Source organism: Poecilia latipinna, unplaced genomic scaffold, assembly GCF_001443285.1.
Source record: "Poecilia latipinna isolate Pla-1442-1.1 unplaced genomic scaffold, P_latipinna-1.0 Scaffold31, whole genome shotgun sequence".
Classification (NCBI taxonomy): Eukaryota; Metazoa; Chordata; class Actinopteri; order Cyprinodontiformes; family Poeciliidae; genus Poecilia; species Poecilia latipinna.
Window position 1 is genome coordinate 176265 of NW_015112647.1, and position 17598 is coordinate 193862.

The following is a 17598-nucleotide window of genomic DNA, read 5'->3' on the forward strand; positions in this document are numbered from 1 at the left end:
ATCAAGAAATTTTACAGTTATATTGTAAATTTTTTCAATTAAAAAAAAAAAAAAAAAAAGGTGCAGATTTCTGAGCATCAAAAGTTGAACAATTTTGACTTCTGAAAATTCAGATATTTTCATGTTTTTGTAGAAAATTCCAAGATCATTTTATTATTTATCATTCATATAGTTGTTAATGTATGAGGTGTTGTAAAACCCCAGTGGTTCATGAAATAAATATCACTTTAATAAATTACAATGATATACAAAACTCATGTCATTAAATACATTGTAACAGCCAGGATTCAACTCACAATTTGGAAAAGGGAAAAAAATAAATGAAAAATTTTCATAAACAGCTAAATGTGTAAAACATCTGAGGAAAGATGAACACAGATGCAAACAGACAAGAGTTTACAGAAAACTTAATTAAGTTTTGTGGAGAGTTAATAAATAAATCCTTAAATATTTTTGTTAGTTATTTCAAATAACTAACAATGGTGCCTCCATGTTTGGATGAGATCACCGGGTCAGTGTCATGATTAACAGGAAGAGGATTTCAAAATAAAAGCTTTTTATGTATAATACTTAAAAATACTAAACACAAAAAAATAAACAGCAAAAGCTAAAGTGTAACTGAAATTAAATGCAAATCATCTGAAATGATCTCCAGTAGCAGTCAGTCTCACAACAAACCTGAAGAGGCCTCTGACTGAAGACACTGCTGCTGACTGCCATAACATGCTAACAGCTCAAAGCAGAGATGATATTCCACTGTAAGCACTGCTAATCCTCCTCATTTGCTTTTGCTGCTTTCTTTAAATCGTTTTAGCCATTTGAGTAGAAAGTCGAGCAGAGAGATGTTGAAGTTGAGGATATAATCTTTTTTTTTAACTTCTTCCTCCTCTCTGCATCCAAGAAGCCTCCATTCTTTTTCCACTTCTCTGGAATTTGGAGTCGTAGTTGTGGTCTTATTTCAGCTATTGATATGCTAATCAGCTGTTCCCACTTGTTGCCACGGTTACACGTTTAAAAATAAAAACAAAAAAATTGTTCCAGTTGGACAGCATTCCATACCAGAGAAAAAAAACTGAACATGCAGCTCGTAAACTAAAACAATAACAACAAAAAAAACAAACAAAAACAAACAAAAAAACAGAACTGGCATGCTAAGATCATGAACAGAGTAATTATAGAAATTTTGACTGAATTAGCATTTAATTAAATTCTGATGTGGGATAAAATAGGGAATGCTTCTTAAAGGGCCAGCAGCATTGTGTTAAATAAACTTTTCCAGCTTTTTATCAGGTTATAAAGTTATTCCCTCATCAAAAACATACCTGGAGTGTTTTTTTATTCATTCATGCATATTTGAGAAATCATTTAATCTCCATGGCAACCATTCAGCTGTGCAAAATTGACCTAGCTCCGCCTTCGAGATGAAGCTCCTCCCCCACTCAGCTCCTTCAAACTAGCCAGCAGCAATTAGCAAACATCTAGTGGAAATGCAAGCGCTGAGCTCATTATACCAGCTATGACTCAGTGCAGTGATGGTAAAAATGTTACTATAGATGATGTGATGACTTCCTGAGGGCGGAGTTTCAGAAAGAGCAGGAGTTCTTAAAGAGACAGACGCCCAATAGGAACTTTTAAAGGTATCTTATTTCAGCTAACACTTTAAAATTCAATTTGATCCCGTGCCCTCGTCTGTTTTTACCGTTTTATTATTTCTACACTATTGATAATGTTTGTTGTAAAGTGTGCAGCTTGATCTCACCAGGCTGAATAAATAAACTTTAATAAAGTAACACAGACTGCTGCAGGAGATCATTCCTGCCCACAACCATCAGCAGCTGTGGCAACTCTTTGAAGAAACTTGATTTATACAAGTTACAACATTTAATTTCTCTTTGTGATTAATAAAGTTCTTTATGAACTGGATTAAATATTTTCAGACTTTCCAGCTTGTGCTTTAATTTTGAAAAAATGAACAACTTTAATATTAAAGTAAATGTTCTCTTATGAAAGTACAACTTTTTTAAATTATATTTTTAATATTTGTACAAAGCAGCTTAATGTTGTGCAGGACAAAAAATATTCAGTTTCTTCACTTCAGCATGTTTACAGACTTGATTGATGTTTTTCTCTACCACAGAGAAAACATCCAGAGCTTTGATGAACACTAGTATTTTTCTACATGGTTCTCTGCCTTATCAAAATAAAAATAAATATAATAATCTAGGTTAAATAAAGGGATGATTTAAACCACGATGAGCTGGCCGTCCTTCTGCCGGTCGACACGTTGAGCGTCTCCAAAGACGAGGAAGATGCCGAGGCCGGTGACGTTTACCAACGTGACGAGGGAGAAGACGACGGACCACGACAAGGTGACCTCGATCAGGTAACCCGAGAACGACACCAGAACCAGACCTGCTCGACACACAGCAGGCAGAACTCAGAAACAAACATTCACAGCCAACATCTAGAAGGTTTCAGGTCTAAATACTCACCCATTAAGGCTCCCATCATGTTCATAAACCCTGAGGCACACAGAGGGAAGAAGTCCAGTAAATGGTTTTATTTATTTCATTAATTTATTTTCAAATGAACAGGGAAACAAAAGGTTTTTAATGAAAAAGAGCAGTTGGAAGAAAACCACATTCGCAGTAACAGATATATAAGCTGCGTTTCCATTACCAACTTATGCAAAACTTTGATATTCTGCTCAAGTCGAAAAAACCGATTTGCAACTGCAGTGTTTCCATTAAACAAGAAATGCAACTAAATTCACACTTGAGCAAGATTGTTTACGCAATAATTTATTAAAAAACATCCAGCGCCATCGTCCTCCCACCACTTCCTGTCATCGTCGTTTTTTCATCAGCAGTAACATCCAGATGTTTATCATGTGACACAACAAAAGGGTTTCCGTTTTCACAAAACACACTAATTACAATACAATTAAAAAAACCTTCTTCTTACCACCAAACCTTTAGAGTTTTTAGGAAATGGCCACGTTTTCATTAAGGCAATTTATCTTCGAAATGTGAAATTACACAATTTTAAAGTACAAACACAAGCTAAATAAACCAAGTCAAATTAATGAGCTAAGATAAGGCAAGCTAAAATAAGTTGAGAAAAGCTAAAATAAGCTAATATAAGCTAGGCTAATATAAGCTATGCTAATGTAAGGTATGCCAAGTTAATATAAGCTATGAAAAGATAAGCTGATATAAGCTTATATAAGCTAAATTAAGTCAAAATAAGCTAAGTTGATATAAGCTAAGCTACGCTGAGTAAATATAAGCCCAGATAAGCTAAGCTATGCTAAGTTATAATGCTAAGCTAAGATAAATTAAACTACATTAATATAAGCTAAGTTAATATAAGCCAAGATAGAAAGCATATCTTTGTAATGATAAAGCACTCTGAGTCAATATCCTTCATATTCCTTGATGGAATATTATATTTTATAATTGTGTTAAAAGTAAAGATTGATTTTCTCTCTTTGATATTTGTGGAACAACCTGTCTAAAGAAACCAACCAATAAATGAGAAGAAAGCGTTGAATGGAGCCTCACCGTAGAGCGCTCCAGCACATGATGGAGTCAGATCTTGCACATTCACAGACACGCCACTGAAACACACGAAACAATGACAAACATTAATAAAACTTCCTCAAAATATTTATGTAGTGGTTGAAAAAGTTGCACTTCCTTTTCCTTTCTATAAACTTCCTCGCCTGTATAATTTCAGCTTGATAAAAACGTCAGAAAACAAAATCTTACAAAGTATTTTTGGTCCAGTTTCTAGTGCAAATGTCTTAATAGACTTGAAATAAGACAAAACTAACTTACAAGTAACTTTTCAGTAAGATACATGAGGCTTGTTTTAAGTCAAAAACTCCTTAATATTGATTTTAAAAAGTGCCAGTTTCAGATGATTTCACGTACCCTGCGGTGAAGGTGGTGAAACCGACGGCAGCAGAAATGAAGACGACAGCAGACGTGAAGGAGACGGATCCAGACAGAGGCAGAATAAACATGCTGGAGAGACCCATGGCACCAAACTGCAGACACACAGACAGACAACATTTATCATAGCAGCTAACAATTATTTTAAAAACAGATTATTCTGACAATTAATCAGACAAAAAAATGGCACATTCTCCAAATTTTTAATTTAACCACTTAAGCTTATTTTATACATCAGAAATACATAAAAAATATTCAATTCCTTTTGTAAATATATTTTTTATTGTCCAAAATGCAACATACAAGTCATTTAGTGAACGTTTGATTATTTATAGCAAACGAAGAATCAACGTGTGAACAGCTCAGCGCTTTCTGCTTGACTGAACATCAGTATGGGGCATCCGTTTATTTATTTGATTAACCCATCATTAATAGATTTTATTTACAGAAGTTGAACCAGGTTAAGCAAAAACTGCCACTTGAAGAGTTTTGGGTAAAACATATATAGAGACAGGTTATTTTTTTTATCTTAAAAGCAAAAAAAAAATTAGACAAATAAATAAATATTGGATCAATACCAGCGTGATAAGTTTGATGCTTTGGATTCCCTCTTCAAATTTTATTTTAGTGTCATAGTTTCTCATCTTTACCTCAAAAAAAATGTTATTTTGATTTCCACTTAATTTATTAAGAAACAAATTCACACAAATTTGCATTGCGGTTTTTATTTTTTTAATTCTTTATCGCATTAATATGATACTGAAGTATTTTGTTGACACCTACAAACTTTGTCCAAATTCCTTCCTGGGTTTTAAAATGCAGCTCTGGAAAAACTAAGAGCCCACTGCACTGAACCCGACTGAAAACCTCCTGGTTTTCCCTCCAAATATTGATTTCTGAGTTAAAACATTATTATTGTTGTTTCTAAGAGAATATCAACTTGTTTTCTTTGCATTATTAGGTCTGAAATCACTGCATCTTTTTCATTATTTTGACCATTTCTCATTTTCTGCAAATAAATAAAAAAATTTTGCTTGGAGTTTCAGACATGTTGTCAGTAGTTCATAGAATAAAAGAACGATGTTCATTCTACTCAAACATAAACCTATAAAGAGTAAAATCAGAGAAACTGATAACTGTCTTAATTTTTTCCAGAGCTGTAATTCAGAGGAAAAAACACAAAACAACTTAAAGGTCAGAAGTTTGATGATAAGCCAAACTTAAATAATAAAAAGTAACAGTATCGGCGATACTGGTTCTGTATCTACTTGGCATCGGATTTTAACCAAAATAAGCAGCATCACACACCTCTAAAGTAAAACGAAAAAAAGTTAAATTTCATCTCTCCATCTTTCATTTCAATCTGGAACAAAATGCAAACCCATCCACTAATAGATCTGAAACACGTTTCAGTTTATAAAACATGAAAACATTGCAGTAATTTCTACACTTACTTGCATTATTTTTCTCACAGATGCAACACTGTATCCTGCAGAAAAACAAAACAAAAACCTGTAAATTTGATTTCCTCAAAAGACCGACAACTTTAGGATTCACCACACATTTTGCTTTCGTACCTTTTGTGATGAGAAAATCCGACACAAATCCTCCACAAAGACCTGAAGGGATCGCCATCAACCAGGGAACCACATTATACACCCAGGGCTGCAAAACATACAGATACTGACATTAATCAAGAGCAGAGATTCACCGGATGTCTTCAGTGACGTTGTGGAGGAGTTACGGTTGCGTGAGGAAACGATTCCTTGAAGAACATCGGCAGCCATGACAGCAGCGTGTAGGACGTGCTGCAGATGCACATGTGAGCGAAGACCATGGCCCTGAGAGAGAAACGACCCGCAGAGTGAAGAGAAAACACTCAAAAGATTCAACCGTTTAAAGTTATCTGGAAGCTGTACCAAACTGGAGGCTTCTTGAAAAGGTGCAGCCAACGTTTTCTGGACAAACTTGGTTGAATTTCGCTCCTTTTTTCCATCTGGTTCACTGCAATGTCGTCTGAGAAACAACATTAAATGTCAGATTTAAACCGAACAAAACAGACATTTAACAATTCAAACGACCTTTAGGAAAATATTCAGAATAAAATGCTATGACATAAATCTCAACATGTGACTTTATATATTTTTAATGCTTTTTTTTTTTACTGATTTATTAATGTATCTGTTATTTTTCTTGGTTAATTTTGAATTTGTTTTGTTTTATTTGATGTTCCTTTTATTTTTACTATAATTTTTGCATTTTCCTAATAATATTGTAGCAGTATTTATTAATCCCTTCATATTTGTTTATGTTATACTCGTTTTCTGTTACTTTTTTCAGTTATCTAGTTGTTAATGGTTGTTTTTACTACTTAGTTAGGAGTTTTACTATCTGTTCTTGTTTTTTATACACTTTTTTGCATTACCAATTGTTCTGCAGTGCTTTAATTTCAGTTATTTTCAGTCATGCTATGTAAATTATTTTTATAGATTTTAAATATGCAGTGTTAGACGTGAACTTTTGCTCAAGTTCCTTTATTCGTTATGTACACATAACACTAACATTTTTTAGTGTTATAGTATAATTTATTTTTCTAATTTCTGCCTCTTGACACTTTAAACATGGCAACCAAATTTATTTATATTAATGTAATAAGGAATTTATTGTTTCTGAAAACCTCCTCATGTTATCCTCTTTATATGTAAAATATCCCCAATAAATTTCAGAAAATATAATAAATATAAACAGCAACAGCAACAAAACAATTAAGTGATTTTAAATATTGATGTCTAAAATATTTAACACATCAAGATGTCCAGAAGCCAGATTTACCTCTTAATAAGTAATACTTCACTGTGACGGCCCAGAGTCCAGCCAGCAGACCAGTACAGTAGAACATGCTTTCCCAGCCGTACCGGTCCAGCATCACGGACCCCATTCCACCCGCCAACAACGTGCTGAAAGAAACAAGGGAAACTATTGCTTATCAGTAGTAAATGCATGTTTAGATGTAAAGTAATGTATACGTGTGTGCAGAACGTACCCAAGATGGCTGCCGCTGTGCATGGTGCTCATCAAGAACCCCCGCTCAGCCTCCACAACACGCTGGGAGCACAGGCTGGCCAGAGACGGGAAGAACACACCTGCAAAGGACGACGTGAACTCACTGCAGAAACTAAATCTTACCAAGTATTTCTGGTCTAGTTTCTGGTGCACTACAAATAAGATGAAACTAACTAAAAAGTAACTTTTCAGCATGATTCTGGAGATTATTTTAAGTAAATAACTCCTTAATATGGATGAAAAAGGTTATATTATTCACTTTGCAGTGCTCCATCAGAGTTTGCCCTGAGCAGCTGCACCCATTTAGATGCTAAATATGATCGTTATGAAATGGTTTTTAGGCCTGTTTCATCATGTCAAAAGTACGACGGTGTATTAGGGCCATTGTAGAGAAAATGTCCCGCCAAACAACTCAGAAGGGCTAAGAATAATCTCAGAAATTTTTGAGAAAAATCTCAGAAATTTGTGTTTGAAAAGATAATAACTTGCTGGAAAAAAAAAACTTGAAAATGTTTAGATTAATTTCAGAAATTTTGTAGAAAAAAAATTTAATTTCTGAGTTTGAAAAGCTAAAAAAAATCTAAATTTTGAGATTAATCTAAAAAACAACAACCCCAAAATTAATTTTTTTATTGTTTTGGAGAATTTCTGAGTCTCAATAGTTGAATATTTTTGATTTTTCAAACTCAGAAAAGTGAAGTGAAACCTCAGAAATTTCCAAAGCTCTTATTTTTTTATGGAAACCCAGTACTCCATTTTCCCCTATACACTGGCCCTAATGTCATAAAAGGGCCTGCACATGACTTTAGCACTGAATAAAACTTAAACACATGAATTTTCATGCTTCTGTTGGTTCTTATTTGCTCAGAGAAACCGCTGTCTATACCAACCCTGGAGTAGACCCATCAGGACTCTGGCCACCGTCATCAGAGCCAGGGTGTGGGGGCCCAAATGGGCCAGCACCGGGGTCCCAGCGGTGATCAGAGCCCATGAGGCCGCAGAGATGAACAGGACGCGCTCTCCCCCCACTCTGCAGGGCAGCAAGAGGGAAATCCTGAAACTTTAAGCCTCACTTCAACATAAACAGACTGCGGACATTGTTGAAGTGAAGCCATCCGTGTTTCTGTGAATGAATCGCTTACTTGTCGCTGGCATGTCCTCCCAGGATCTGGGTGAAACAGTATCCCCAGAAGAAGCCGCCCAGGACGAGTCCCGAGTCGATTTTACTCCAGTGGAAAGCGGCGGCCATTGAGACGGCACAGACCGGCGTGGTCATCCGAGCGCAGTACAGCAGGCAGGTGCCCAGAAACAGCGTCACCGTCCATTTTCTAGCCAGGGATCTGCAAACAACTGCAGCTTAATGACGTCATAAACTCAATTAATGAGTTAATTTAACGCTGACTGGTCTTTTTGACAAGCGGCCATTTCCTTACGAACCTGAGTTTTCTCTCAGGCCTATTACGACCGTTATATCAACGGTCATAACATAATATGCTAACGCATATACTATGCTAACGCTGCTCTGTCATACAGCACCTGAATTGAATGAGCGCTATTGAGGTGGAACTTATGGAGCTTTTTGAGTGTTTATATTTCATAACAGAACCGAATAAAGTGCATTTTGCATCCCACGCCAGACTCAGGACCATCTCTCCTTCCGCTATTTTTTGTTTCTACATCAACGACTCTGCTTTAAATGACCAGTGGCGCCCTCTGTCGGATGGCGGCCAAACTACAACACTGAAAGAACGTCTAAATCGGACGTAATTAGTAAATCGATTGGAACTCATTTTAATCTCCTAAACAATTAACCCCTAGATTACATATAATTTACTATTCACTCATACTTCCTTACATGTGTGGAAATGTGGGGTTTCACACATATTATAATCAATATAGTTCAAAAACGAGTCGTATATGAACAGACAAATCCTGTTTTGTAACTCTTCTATAAAATGTTATGACTTGATTCATTATAAAAATAATGCAAAAATGTTTAGAGGAAAATAAGGTTTACGGCTCCCTGGCTTCTGCCTGTATCTTTTCAGTCAAACTATTTAGTGTTTTGAAGTGTGGATGGCAAATTATTTGATGACTGACTGAAAATAAAAACCAGCCAATATGCATCATCATTTTCACTGACCTTTAAAATAAGGTCAGTGAAGCATGACTTGTAAAACTAGCAGATAAACTTACATTCAGACAAAATATAGAGTAAACCCTGGGAAACACAGACACACATGTTAATATTTAGCTCCCAATTAAAAGCCTAAGTCTGAGCATATTTAGCTTGAAAACAAATTAAACATTTATTTAGAAATTAAATATTTGGTTACAAAACTATTTCTAAAACTAAAACTATGAAAAATATGACTTTTAGAAATGAATGCCAGCATTTTTATGACAGGTTAATAAACGAAATTATTGCTGTTTATTTTTTTTACTGTGTAACGTTTCAAACGATAGTGCAAACTTTTTAATTTTTTTTACCAATACTTTCTTTTACTCCCACCTCTGTCTGCGGCTGAAAGTTGGTTGTTTCCGTGATGTAAACTTTCAGTTTAACCTTCATGAAGTGGGTTATTGCCGCGTTCCTGTTTGTTGCCGCTTCAACAGAAATTATTTCCTTATACCCGGTTATTTTTCAATTAAGCGCTTTTACTTAAAAATGTCCAAATTGATCAGTTTCTTCCTTCACGTCAACGTGGCAATCTGAATGTTTTTAGGAGGATCTTGAACTTACAGAGCAAGTAGAGGCTTGTGAGATAAATGTGTTGAGCCGCAGAGAAAAACTTTACTAAACCTGATTCCACAAAGTTTTCAGTCTCACCTGGACCACAGGTTCTGGTTCTCCAACTCTCCCGCGGGTTCTTCGGGTCTATAAATGTTAAGATCCAGAGGAGAAGCCTTTAAATCTCTTATTTGACCCGCGCTGTGGTTTTCAGCCATTCACCCAGCACCGGTATCTTCTGTCTGCTGCAGTCCGTGAAGCTCTTCCGCTCTTTCTCATATCCACCTCATATCCACCGTCACCAACCGGCCGAACTAACCCGACTTGCTGACGCTGGTGTCTGTCAGCAACTGGAACCGGTTTCCATTCCTGACAGTAGATGTGTAAATGCTGCTTTCACCGGGAGACAAATTTGCATGTTGACTGTCTGTAAAAGGACAGAGGTGTGTGTTGTGACTTTGTTAAACTTATGTGTTGTTCAGTATATTTTGCATGATAAGTGACTGATTTACAATTATGTTAAGCATAATTTACATGATGATTATTATTAATTATATTAAACATGATTGTATATAATTACAAAGGTGAAGTGGAATATATTTAAGTGTGAGACATGATTTATTTGAATAGAGGAAGTCTTTTATTTTGAAGAATGCTTAACAGGATCTGGTTCTGTTTTGTCACTATCTTGCTTTTGTTGAATTTTGGTTGCTAGGTTACGAACAGCTGTTGCCGTTTTTCTCTTTAATTTCTCTTCAATAAAAGCTTTACTCTGTAATGGTGTGTCTTCTTCTTTTTTTACTTTACATCAGAATAGTGGATCTTGTCTTGTGGGTTTCTGGCACACCCAGTTGATGATTTTCTACTTACAGCCAATGACAGACAACATTTAAGATCAGAATATTACATCTGACAAGTAAAATAACATTTTTATTAAAAAAGATATGAGTCATTTTGCTACTTTTAATCTGACAAATGAGCCTCATCTTTGAGAATATATTTTCATTTACTGATCATGTGCTCCTCTGCCTTTGTATTATGTTCTTTAAAAATTAAATAAATAAAATGGGGGAATAAAGGCTTCAGTTTCCCCACATCTTTTCCCTTCACTTAATGGTTGAAAACAAGCAAGCAACTTTTTTTATGTGGCTAGAGACAGGAAGTCAGTGACTGGCTGCTTTGCAAGTATTATGTCAGCAGCATTTGCAGGGTTGTGTACTTCTGTGTCAAAAGTATTTCATAATACTATAATTTTTTTGAAAAGGTGAATTTTGTTTGAGCAAATATGAGAGGGACTGGAAATCATAAGATTTTTTTTATCTTCTGTCTGCTCCTTTTTGAACAATATTGCATGTCAGTTGGTATGACTATTTTTCTTTTTTTTATCTGTTTCTACTTTTTGTCTGTTCAAAATAAATAAATTAAAACATCATCATGGAAAATGTGGACAAACCCACTTCTTATATTTGCTCAGCTGAGATCCCAGTCCAGTTAATAATAGTTCTTTAACATGTGTATTTACTGTTATGATTAGTTTTATGACGGTTTTATTTTTACTTGAGTAAAATTATGATGAAGTATTGTTACTCTTACGTAAGTCAACCATCTTGGCTCCCACTGAAAACCCAGTCAGGGCCCCTTAAAATCTACGTGGGGAACCCCGTTTATGGTTACCATGGAAACCGCAGTCAAAATGTGATCGGATTCATAAACCTTTAGCTGTTATTTGTCCGATTTGGGGCACACCTATGCTAGCTGTGTCATTAGCCTTAACTTATCGAGTAATCAAGCTAAGTATGTTTCTTTTTTTAATTCAGTTACTGAAATAAATTAACTTCTCGCTGATATTCAGCTTTTTAAAAAAACAATGACGCTAGTCATTTAGCTCTCGTTTTTTGTCTTGGTATTTAGCTTGATTTTAATGAGCTCGTTGGGCCTTTAAGCTTGTTGGTCAACATTTTTCTAAGAATCTGATAGCTTGGTCAGTGTTTTTTTTTTTTTTTTTTACACCTTTTTCATTTAAATATAAACTGTTTCGTTTTGGTGAATACCAGGAACTGAAACGTGCATCTTTTAATAAAGTTTCTCAGTAGTACAGTCGCTACCAGAGTTTCCACATTACCAGAATTTTGTCACTCTCTATGCACTTTGAAAGTTTCACTTGAAACTTCATACTGGTATAACACTGGTGTAATTCTGACTTAAAATTTGACTGCTCTTCTGATCAAAAATGGTAGATATATAGATCTACCATTTTTGTTCTCCAGTTTAGATTATAATCTAAATTGGAGAACACAAACTTTCAGCATAGTTTACAAATTATTAACAGTAAATTGGGTCTCCGCCTTTCTAGAAGTAAAAAATTCGCCTGCTTTATCTTTTGCAAAACAATCTTTGAAGCGTGTTTCAGATCATAGCTAACAGATAAAGCAGGCTGATATTAAACTCCGGGAATGTGTTTTTTTTTTTAAATCAGGGTTTTCTGATATGTGCCTCTTTTAAAGCTAATAGTTGTTCAGTGGCTTGCAGTTTCTCTTTTAAGAAACAAATATATCATCTTGAGTCTGCTTTTTATTAATTTCTCTTACTTTGGTGATGTGGTGTTGATTCATTTTGTATTTTTTTTTAAATCTCAAAATATATTTACTTAGTTCAACTGCCCTGTTTAAAATTGGTTAACTATGCTTAAAAAGGTTAGATTTAGGAAAATATATGTTAACATCAGCTTTTATATCCAAAAATGCTACCTTGGGCCACACAACATGCCATTAAAATATTTCAAAAGGGCACTTTTTTCATCCAGAGGAAAAGGAGCCAAAGTTCTAGCACCACCTAGTGTCTATCTGCGTTTCCCTGATAAAAACACCTAGTCACAATAAAATGTCCTTTCTTCAAAGAGAAAATTAGACAACTCATTCTGATCTAAGTCTGATATTTACTGAGATAAAATTGATAAAACATCATAAAACCATTAGCTCTTTTGAATTTTATTTTTTTTTTAAATAAAACTAACTACTTTAAAAAGTTTACTTTTAAAATAGAATAAGCTGGTTGAGGTCTGATCAAGAGTTTAATCTAGAAAAAATAAAAATTAAAACTAACACTAAATTAAGGATACAGCAATAGCTTCTTACAGTAGTTAAACTGTGAAACATGAATTAGAAGACTCAGATGTACAACTGACTTTTTTAAAGTTTTTCTGATTGTGTGGCCTTCCAATGTTGTGACACCCTGGGCAAAAACCATATCACGTGTATAAAAATATATATTTAGGCTTGTATATTTAATTTTAGCAATAACATTCATGTTCCAAACAGTTTCATAAATTAAATTATTTGCTGGGTATTCATTTCATCCTGGAAAAAAAAGTATGCAACTGACCACAACTGTAAGACAGATAGTAAAAATGTGTGGAGATTCACAACCCGGCTAATAATATTCTTTTTAGACCATAAAAGAAATGGACAACCAGTGGCAAGATATTTTCTTTAATATAAAATCTAATAAAATAAACAAGCACAAGTACCTTTTTCTTCACCGAAAAAAGTAAACACAGACATGCAGAAAAAGTGAAAAATCCTAACAGAAAAAAATGCACTCATAAAATCACATGTTAAGATTTAACTTTGCAGAATAAATTACCAAATAAAAGTCCAAGACAGTAAACAGTTTTAGTCTGAAGAAGGTCTTGATTAAACAGACTTTTTAGCTATAAAGATTTATCAAAGCAGCCCTTTCTCTGCTGCAGTGTATAAATCCTCCATCAGTCACTGGGATTTCCAAAACCAACACCCTGAAATATAAAACCAAATTTAATCTCAGGGAGTATGTTGGGAGCACAGCAGCACTCAGAAAAGGCCAAGGAGACTCAACTCCGCTAAAACAAACCCTCTCTGATTTCAACCCGTCTCTGAACATGAGAAATAATTAATTTACAGAACAAAATTACCTCAAATGTACATTTAATTTCACGGTTTGAAAAGTGTGTAGCTGATTTATAGCAAACTGTCACACTGCGATAAATAAAACCATAAAATGTAGCATCAATTAAATCTATATTACAATAATAAAGTGTTGCTATCTGTTCATTTTTGAAAAATATTCACATTTTGTTAATGGATTCTTAAAACCAGCCACCTGCTCGAGCTGAACACGTTCATTCACACAATCAAACTTCTTCACTGCAAAATGACGCCTGTTCTGGAAATTCAACAGCAAAGGGTTTCGATAGACAAAATATACAAAACAGCCATTTGAATTTTGTAAAACCAGAAACTGTATTTAAACTGAATCATTTGTGTCATTTTGCAAATACAGCAACTACCATTTCCACGATGAGTATAAATGACGTGGAAAAAACAAAACTGTACATATGTTTTAACATACATGTTACCCGGTTGTAATGCAGTCGCTGATGGATCATAAATTAAGTAGACGTGTAGGTGACGACTGTTTTTTTACGTTCACTTGGGGTCCTCAATGGCGCCGGTGCTGAGGTCCGTCATTTTAGGATATTTAACCTTCTTCTGGTCCAACTCGTTTTGAGCCCACAGCAGTAACTTCAGGAGTTTAGCCAGTTTAGGGGTCGACTCCCTGTTTTCATAGTCCAGCACGGCTTGGTTCACCTCGCTCCACACCTGCGTGACAAAACAGAAAACCTTTGTTCGTCTTTTTGCTAAATTCAGTTTTTATTATCCTTGTGCTCACTGCATTATCAAGAACAATTAAAAATTATGACTGCACAAATCCAAAAGAAAACAAAAATCTAAATCATGGAAATTTGGCAAATTCCAGCTGAAAACGTTGCTAACTTTTTTTACATTTTATCATGCTTAAACCATAGACTTCTGTTTATTTTTTTGAAATTTTAATATACTAGACAAAAAAAACAGTGTAGAATTCTGAAGTGGAAGAAAAATGATTTCCTGCCCCTCTATATTGAATATTCGTATCACCTATTGACATTGATCATGTCTATTATGATACACAGCTCTGGGAAAAATTAAGAGGCCACTAAAAATGATCAGTTTCTCTGATTTTACTCTTTATAGGTAAATGTTTGAGTAAAATTAACTTTGTTATTTTATTCTATGAACTACTGACAACATGTCTGTGAAATTCCAAGCAAAAATTTTTTATTTATTTGCAGAAAATGAGAAATGGTCAAAATAACAAAAAAGATGCAGTGCTTTCAGACCTCAAATAATGCTAAGAAAACAAGTTGATATTCATTTGGAAACAACAATACTAATGTTTTAACTCAGGAAGATTTCAGAAATCAATATTTGGTGGACTAACCAGGAGGTTTTCAAAGTAGTTCAGTGCAGTGGGCTCTTAAATTTTTTCCACAGCTATATATTGTTACTAATTTATTGTCCAGCCCTACTTCTAAATACAACAGTTTACAACCAGGCATGGTGAGGACGACCTTTTGCCGCTGCATCATGTTGAGCAGGTCTCCGAAGGGCGACTCCTCGGGGTTGTCAAAGGCCAGAAGGGCGAGCGTTCGCTCCATCTCGGTCAGACACTCTCGGCTCTCTTCCCCCTGTTCTGCGAGCTGCGTTTGAGCAAACTCCAGGGCCGACTCTGTCTCTCTTAGCCTGATTAGCTCAATCAAATGTTGCTGCTACAAGAAAGATAATAAAGGGTGTAAAATTAATGTGCAAGTAATATTATGTTGTTTTCTCACATTTTATAATGTTTTTTCACCCAAAATAAAACATTATCACTAACTTTGGGAAATACCAGAGATACATAATATCTTTACATCAACTGATGAGTGTAAGTGGTCGGTTACAACCGTACCTGCAGATGGAAATACAAGTATCGGTTTGTGTCCAGTAACTCTGGGTGTAGGCTGTTGATGAGCGCGATAGCTTCTTGGATCTGCCCCTTCAGGATCATCTCTCTAATCTTAATTCTTTCATCCAAGGAGTCCAGATCCACACTGGGCTCAATTCCTGACTCCATCCGAAATTTTTCCGCTGCCTCTTTGAAGCCCTCTTCAGATATACACAGAGGGACAGATGCAAATACGTTAATAAATGATACACTCCATTAACCTAAAATATCACGAGAAAGTTTGTCTTTTAGATCAAAACTTGTAATAGCCAGATGCTGTAAAAAAAAAAGAAAGAAACATAGCATACTTCAATCGATGTTTATTTTTGCCCATTTTTCTTATTATAGTTTATAGTTGATAAAATTAATATTCTTTTTCTAAAAAAATTACAATATTGCATAAAAAACAAAATCAAATTTTGGATTTGAGGGACATTTAACGGTAGACACAACTTGGACATGGGGCAAAAATTTCACTTTACTTGTGTTAGGCCGTTCCAGAGTCAGAAGTGAGTAACTAATAGCCTCCAAATTAACAGATATGAACATCTGACCTCAGGGATGAAGGCAATAGACAATCTTGCGATGATGATAACAATAGTAAATATTGGACTGATGATATCAGGGGTGATATTTGCCAGTTCTCTTCTTTTCTTTCTTTCTCATCAACTTGTGACCTTTAACATTTAGGGTAATGTCATTTGTGTCCAGTATGAGCATCTGCTGCCACTACACCCTGGCCAGTTGACAAAATATTACTGTAAAAGCAGGCAAAATGCAAGTTCACAATCTGAAATATGATAGAAAACAATTATTGCACTCCAAACAGTCCTTTGCAATATGAACACTGCACACACAGATATTACAATGATGACATATTATCATTGTAAAGTGTAGCCCTAGTTGACATGTACGGCTGCGTGTTAAAGTTAAAATTTTTTAAGTGAATTACAAAAATAAATAAACTTTGGATCATATTCATATTTTTTTTTAGATGCACTGGGATAAAGTAAATATTCAGGTTACAGTCACTGTTTTCTAGAGAAATGTCTCACCTGTCACCAAGTAATTCATGATGAGCCTATTCATGTCCGCCCTCTGAATGTGAACATTGTTTAATTTGTCCATCCACTCCTCTTTTGTTATGTCCTCTGGCTTTTCAGCATAACTCATCATTGGGAACCTGAAGAAGAGGCGAAACATGAGCAAGACTGACACAGCTTGGTCAAACTATGGATCTGCAAGAACTGCTGCGTATCAACAACTAATTAGAAAATAAACACAGACAGACGAATCAAACATTACAGTCTGAAACGCTGCAGGCAAATAAAACAGTATCTACGCGACTCGAATCATGATTAAACACCTGCAAGCGTCATCAAAAACAAACCGGGGCGATCAAAACAAACCCGCTTCCTCCACAGCATTAGCCGCAGCTAGTTAGCATACTGTGCGCGTTTTCACAATTTACCGTCAAACTCAAGGTCCGCTGAGTTTCCGTTCACGCAGGGAGAAAAAACAATTAATAAATCAACCAAGTGAAGTCGTCTTGATGCTTCTAGAAGAATACAAAACAGTCAGGCGCCTGTACAGAATAAAGCTCCGACCGCTACCTCACTAACGAGGCTAATTTGATAACCTCGCGATAGGTGTGTGAGAGAGCTGCGAAGCCTCCGATTGGTTATGGCTGTGACGTCACGGTTGCTGAGGAACAGCGAGGTTCATCTCACAAGAACGTTTTACACAGCGTTTGTAGTCACTGAGTAAAAGGCGTGTTTCATAGTACTACAAGTAGTGTTTCATATTTATTAATTTTTTTGCATAATCTTATACATTTACAAATGTATTCAATTCAAAATCCAACCTTAAAAAAGGGAAATTAGATGTAACTCATATTATCCGAGCTTGGTAGGAGAGCTGAATAGATTAGAAAGGAGACTTGGAAGGAGGGTTGAATATGATTGGAAGGAGGGTTGAATATGATTGGAAGGAGGGCTGGAAGGAGGG

General features: G+C 35.3%; 2 protein-coding genes and 1 long non-coding RNA gene across 4 annotated transcripts in view; 1 reads left to right on the forward strand and 2 right to left on the reverse strand.

The window, feature by feature from the left end:
- LOC106952622 (uncharacterized) overlaps nt 1–10958 on the forward strand; it is a 20937-nt gene extending 9979 nt beyond the window's left edge. The window contains exons 2-4 of the long non-coding RNA XR_001426028.1: nt 1592–1598; nt 2880–2890; nt 10948–10958. This is a non-coding gene — a long non-coding RNA (uncharacterized LOC106952622). The remainder of the gene's footprint in view (nt 1–1591; nt 1599–2879; nt 2891–10947) is intronic.
- On the reverse strand, nt 2017–10156 carry LOC106952610 (solute carrier family 17 member 9-like). 2 transcript variants are annotated; one of them, XM_015040829.1, is made up of 13 exons: nt 9850–10156; nt 8162–8359; nt 7910–8049; nt 7000–7099; nt 6789–6913; nt 5876–5972; nt 5701–5797; nt 5534–5621; nt 5411–5445; nt 3936–4051; nt 3564–3619; nt 2493–2522; nt 2017–2412 (listed from the first exon to the last, which is right to left on the reverse strand). In XM_015040829.1, exons 1-13 carry the CDS (start codon nt 9966–9968, stop codon nt 2243–2245), a joined length of 1371 nt encoding a protein of 456 aa, XP_014896315.1. In that variant the 5' UTR covers nt 9969–10156; the 3' UTR covers nt 2017–2242. The 2 variants fall into 2 exon arrangements, with proteins under 2 accessions (XP_014896315.1, XP_014896324.1); XM_015040838.1 differs by lacking the exon at nt 9850–10156 and adding an exon at nt 8457–8658.
- A 2264-nt stretch (nt 10959–13222) lies between the features above and the next one.
- Nucleotides 13223–17256, reverse strand: LOC106952627 (glucose-induced degradation protein 8 homolog). The gene is made up of 5 exons (XM_015040857.1): nt 17063–17256; nt 16647–16774; nt 15556–15752; nt 15179–15376; nt 13223–14387 (listed from the first exon to the last, which is right to left on the reverse strand). The coding sequence occupies exons 2-5, from the start codon at nt 16765–16767 to the stop codon at nt 14214–14216; spliced, it is 690 nt and encodes a 229-aa protein (XP_014896343.1). The 5' UTR covers nt 16768–16774; nt 17063–17256; the 3' UTR covers nt 13223–14213.
- Between the last annotated feature and the right edge of the window lie 342 nt (nt 17257–17598).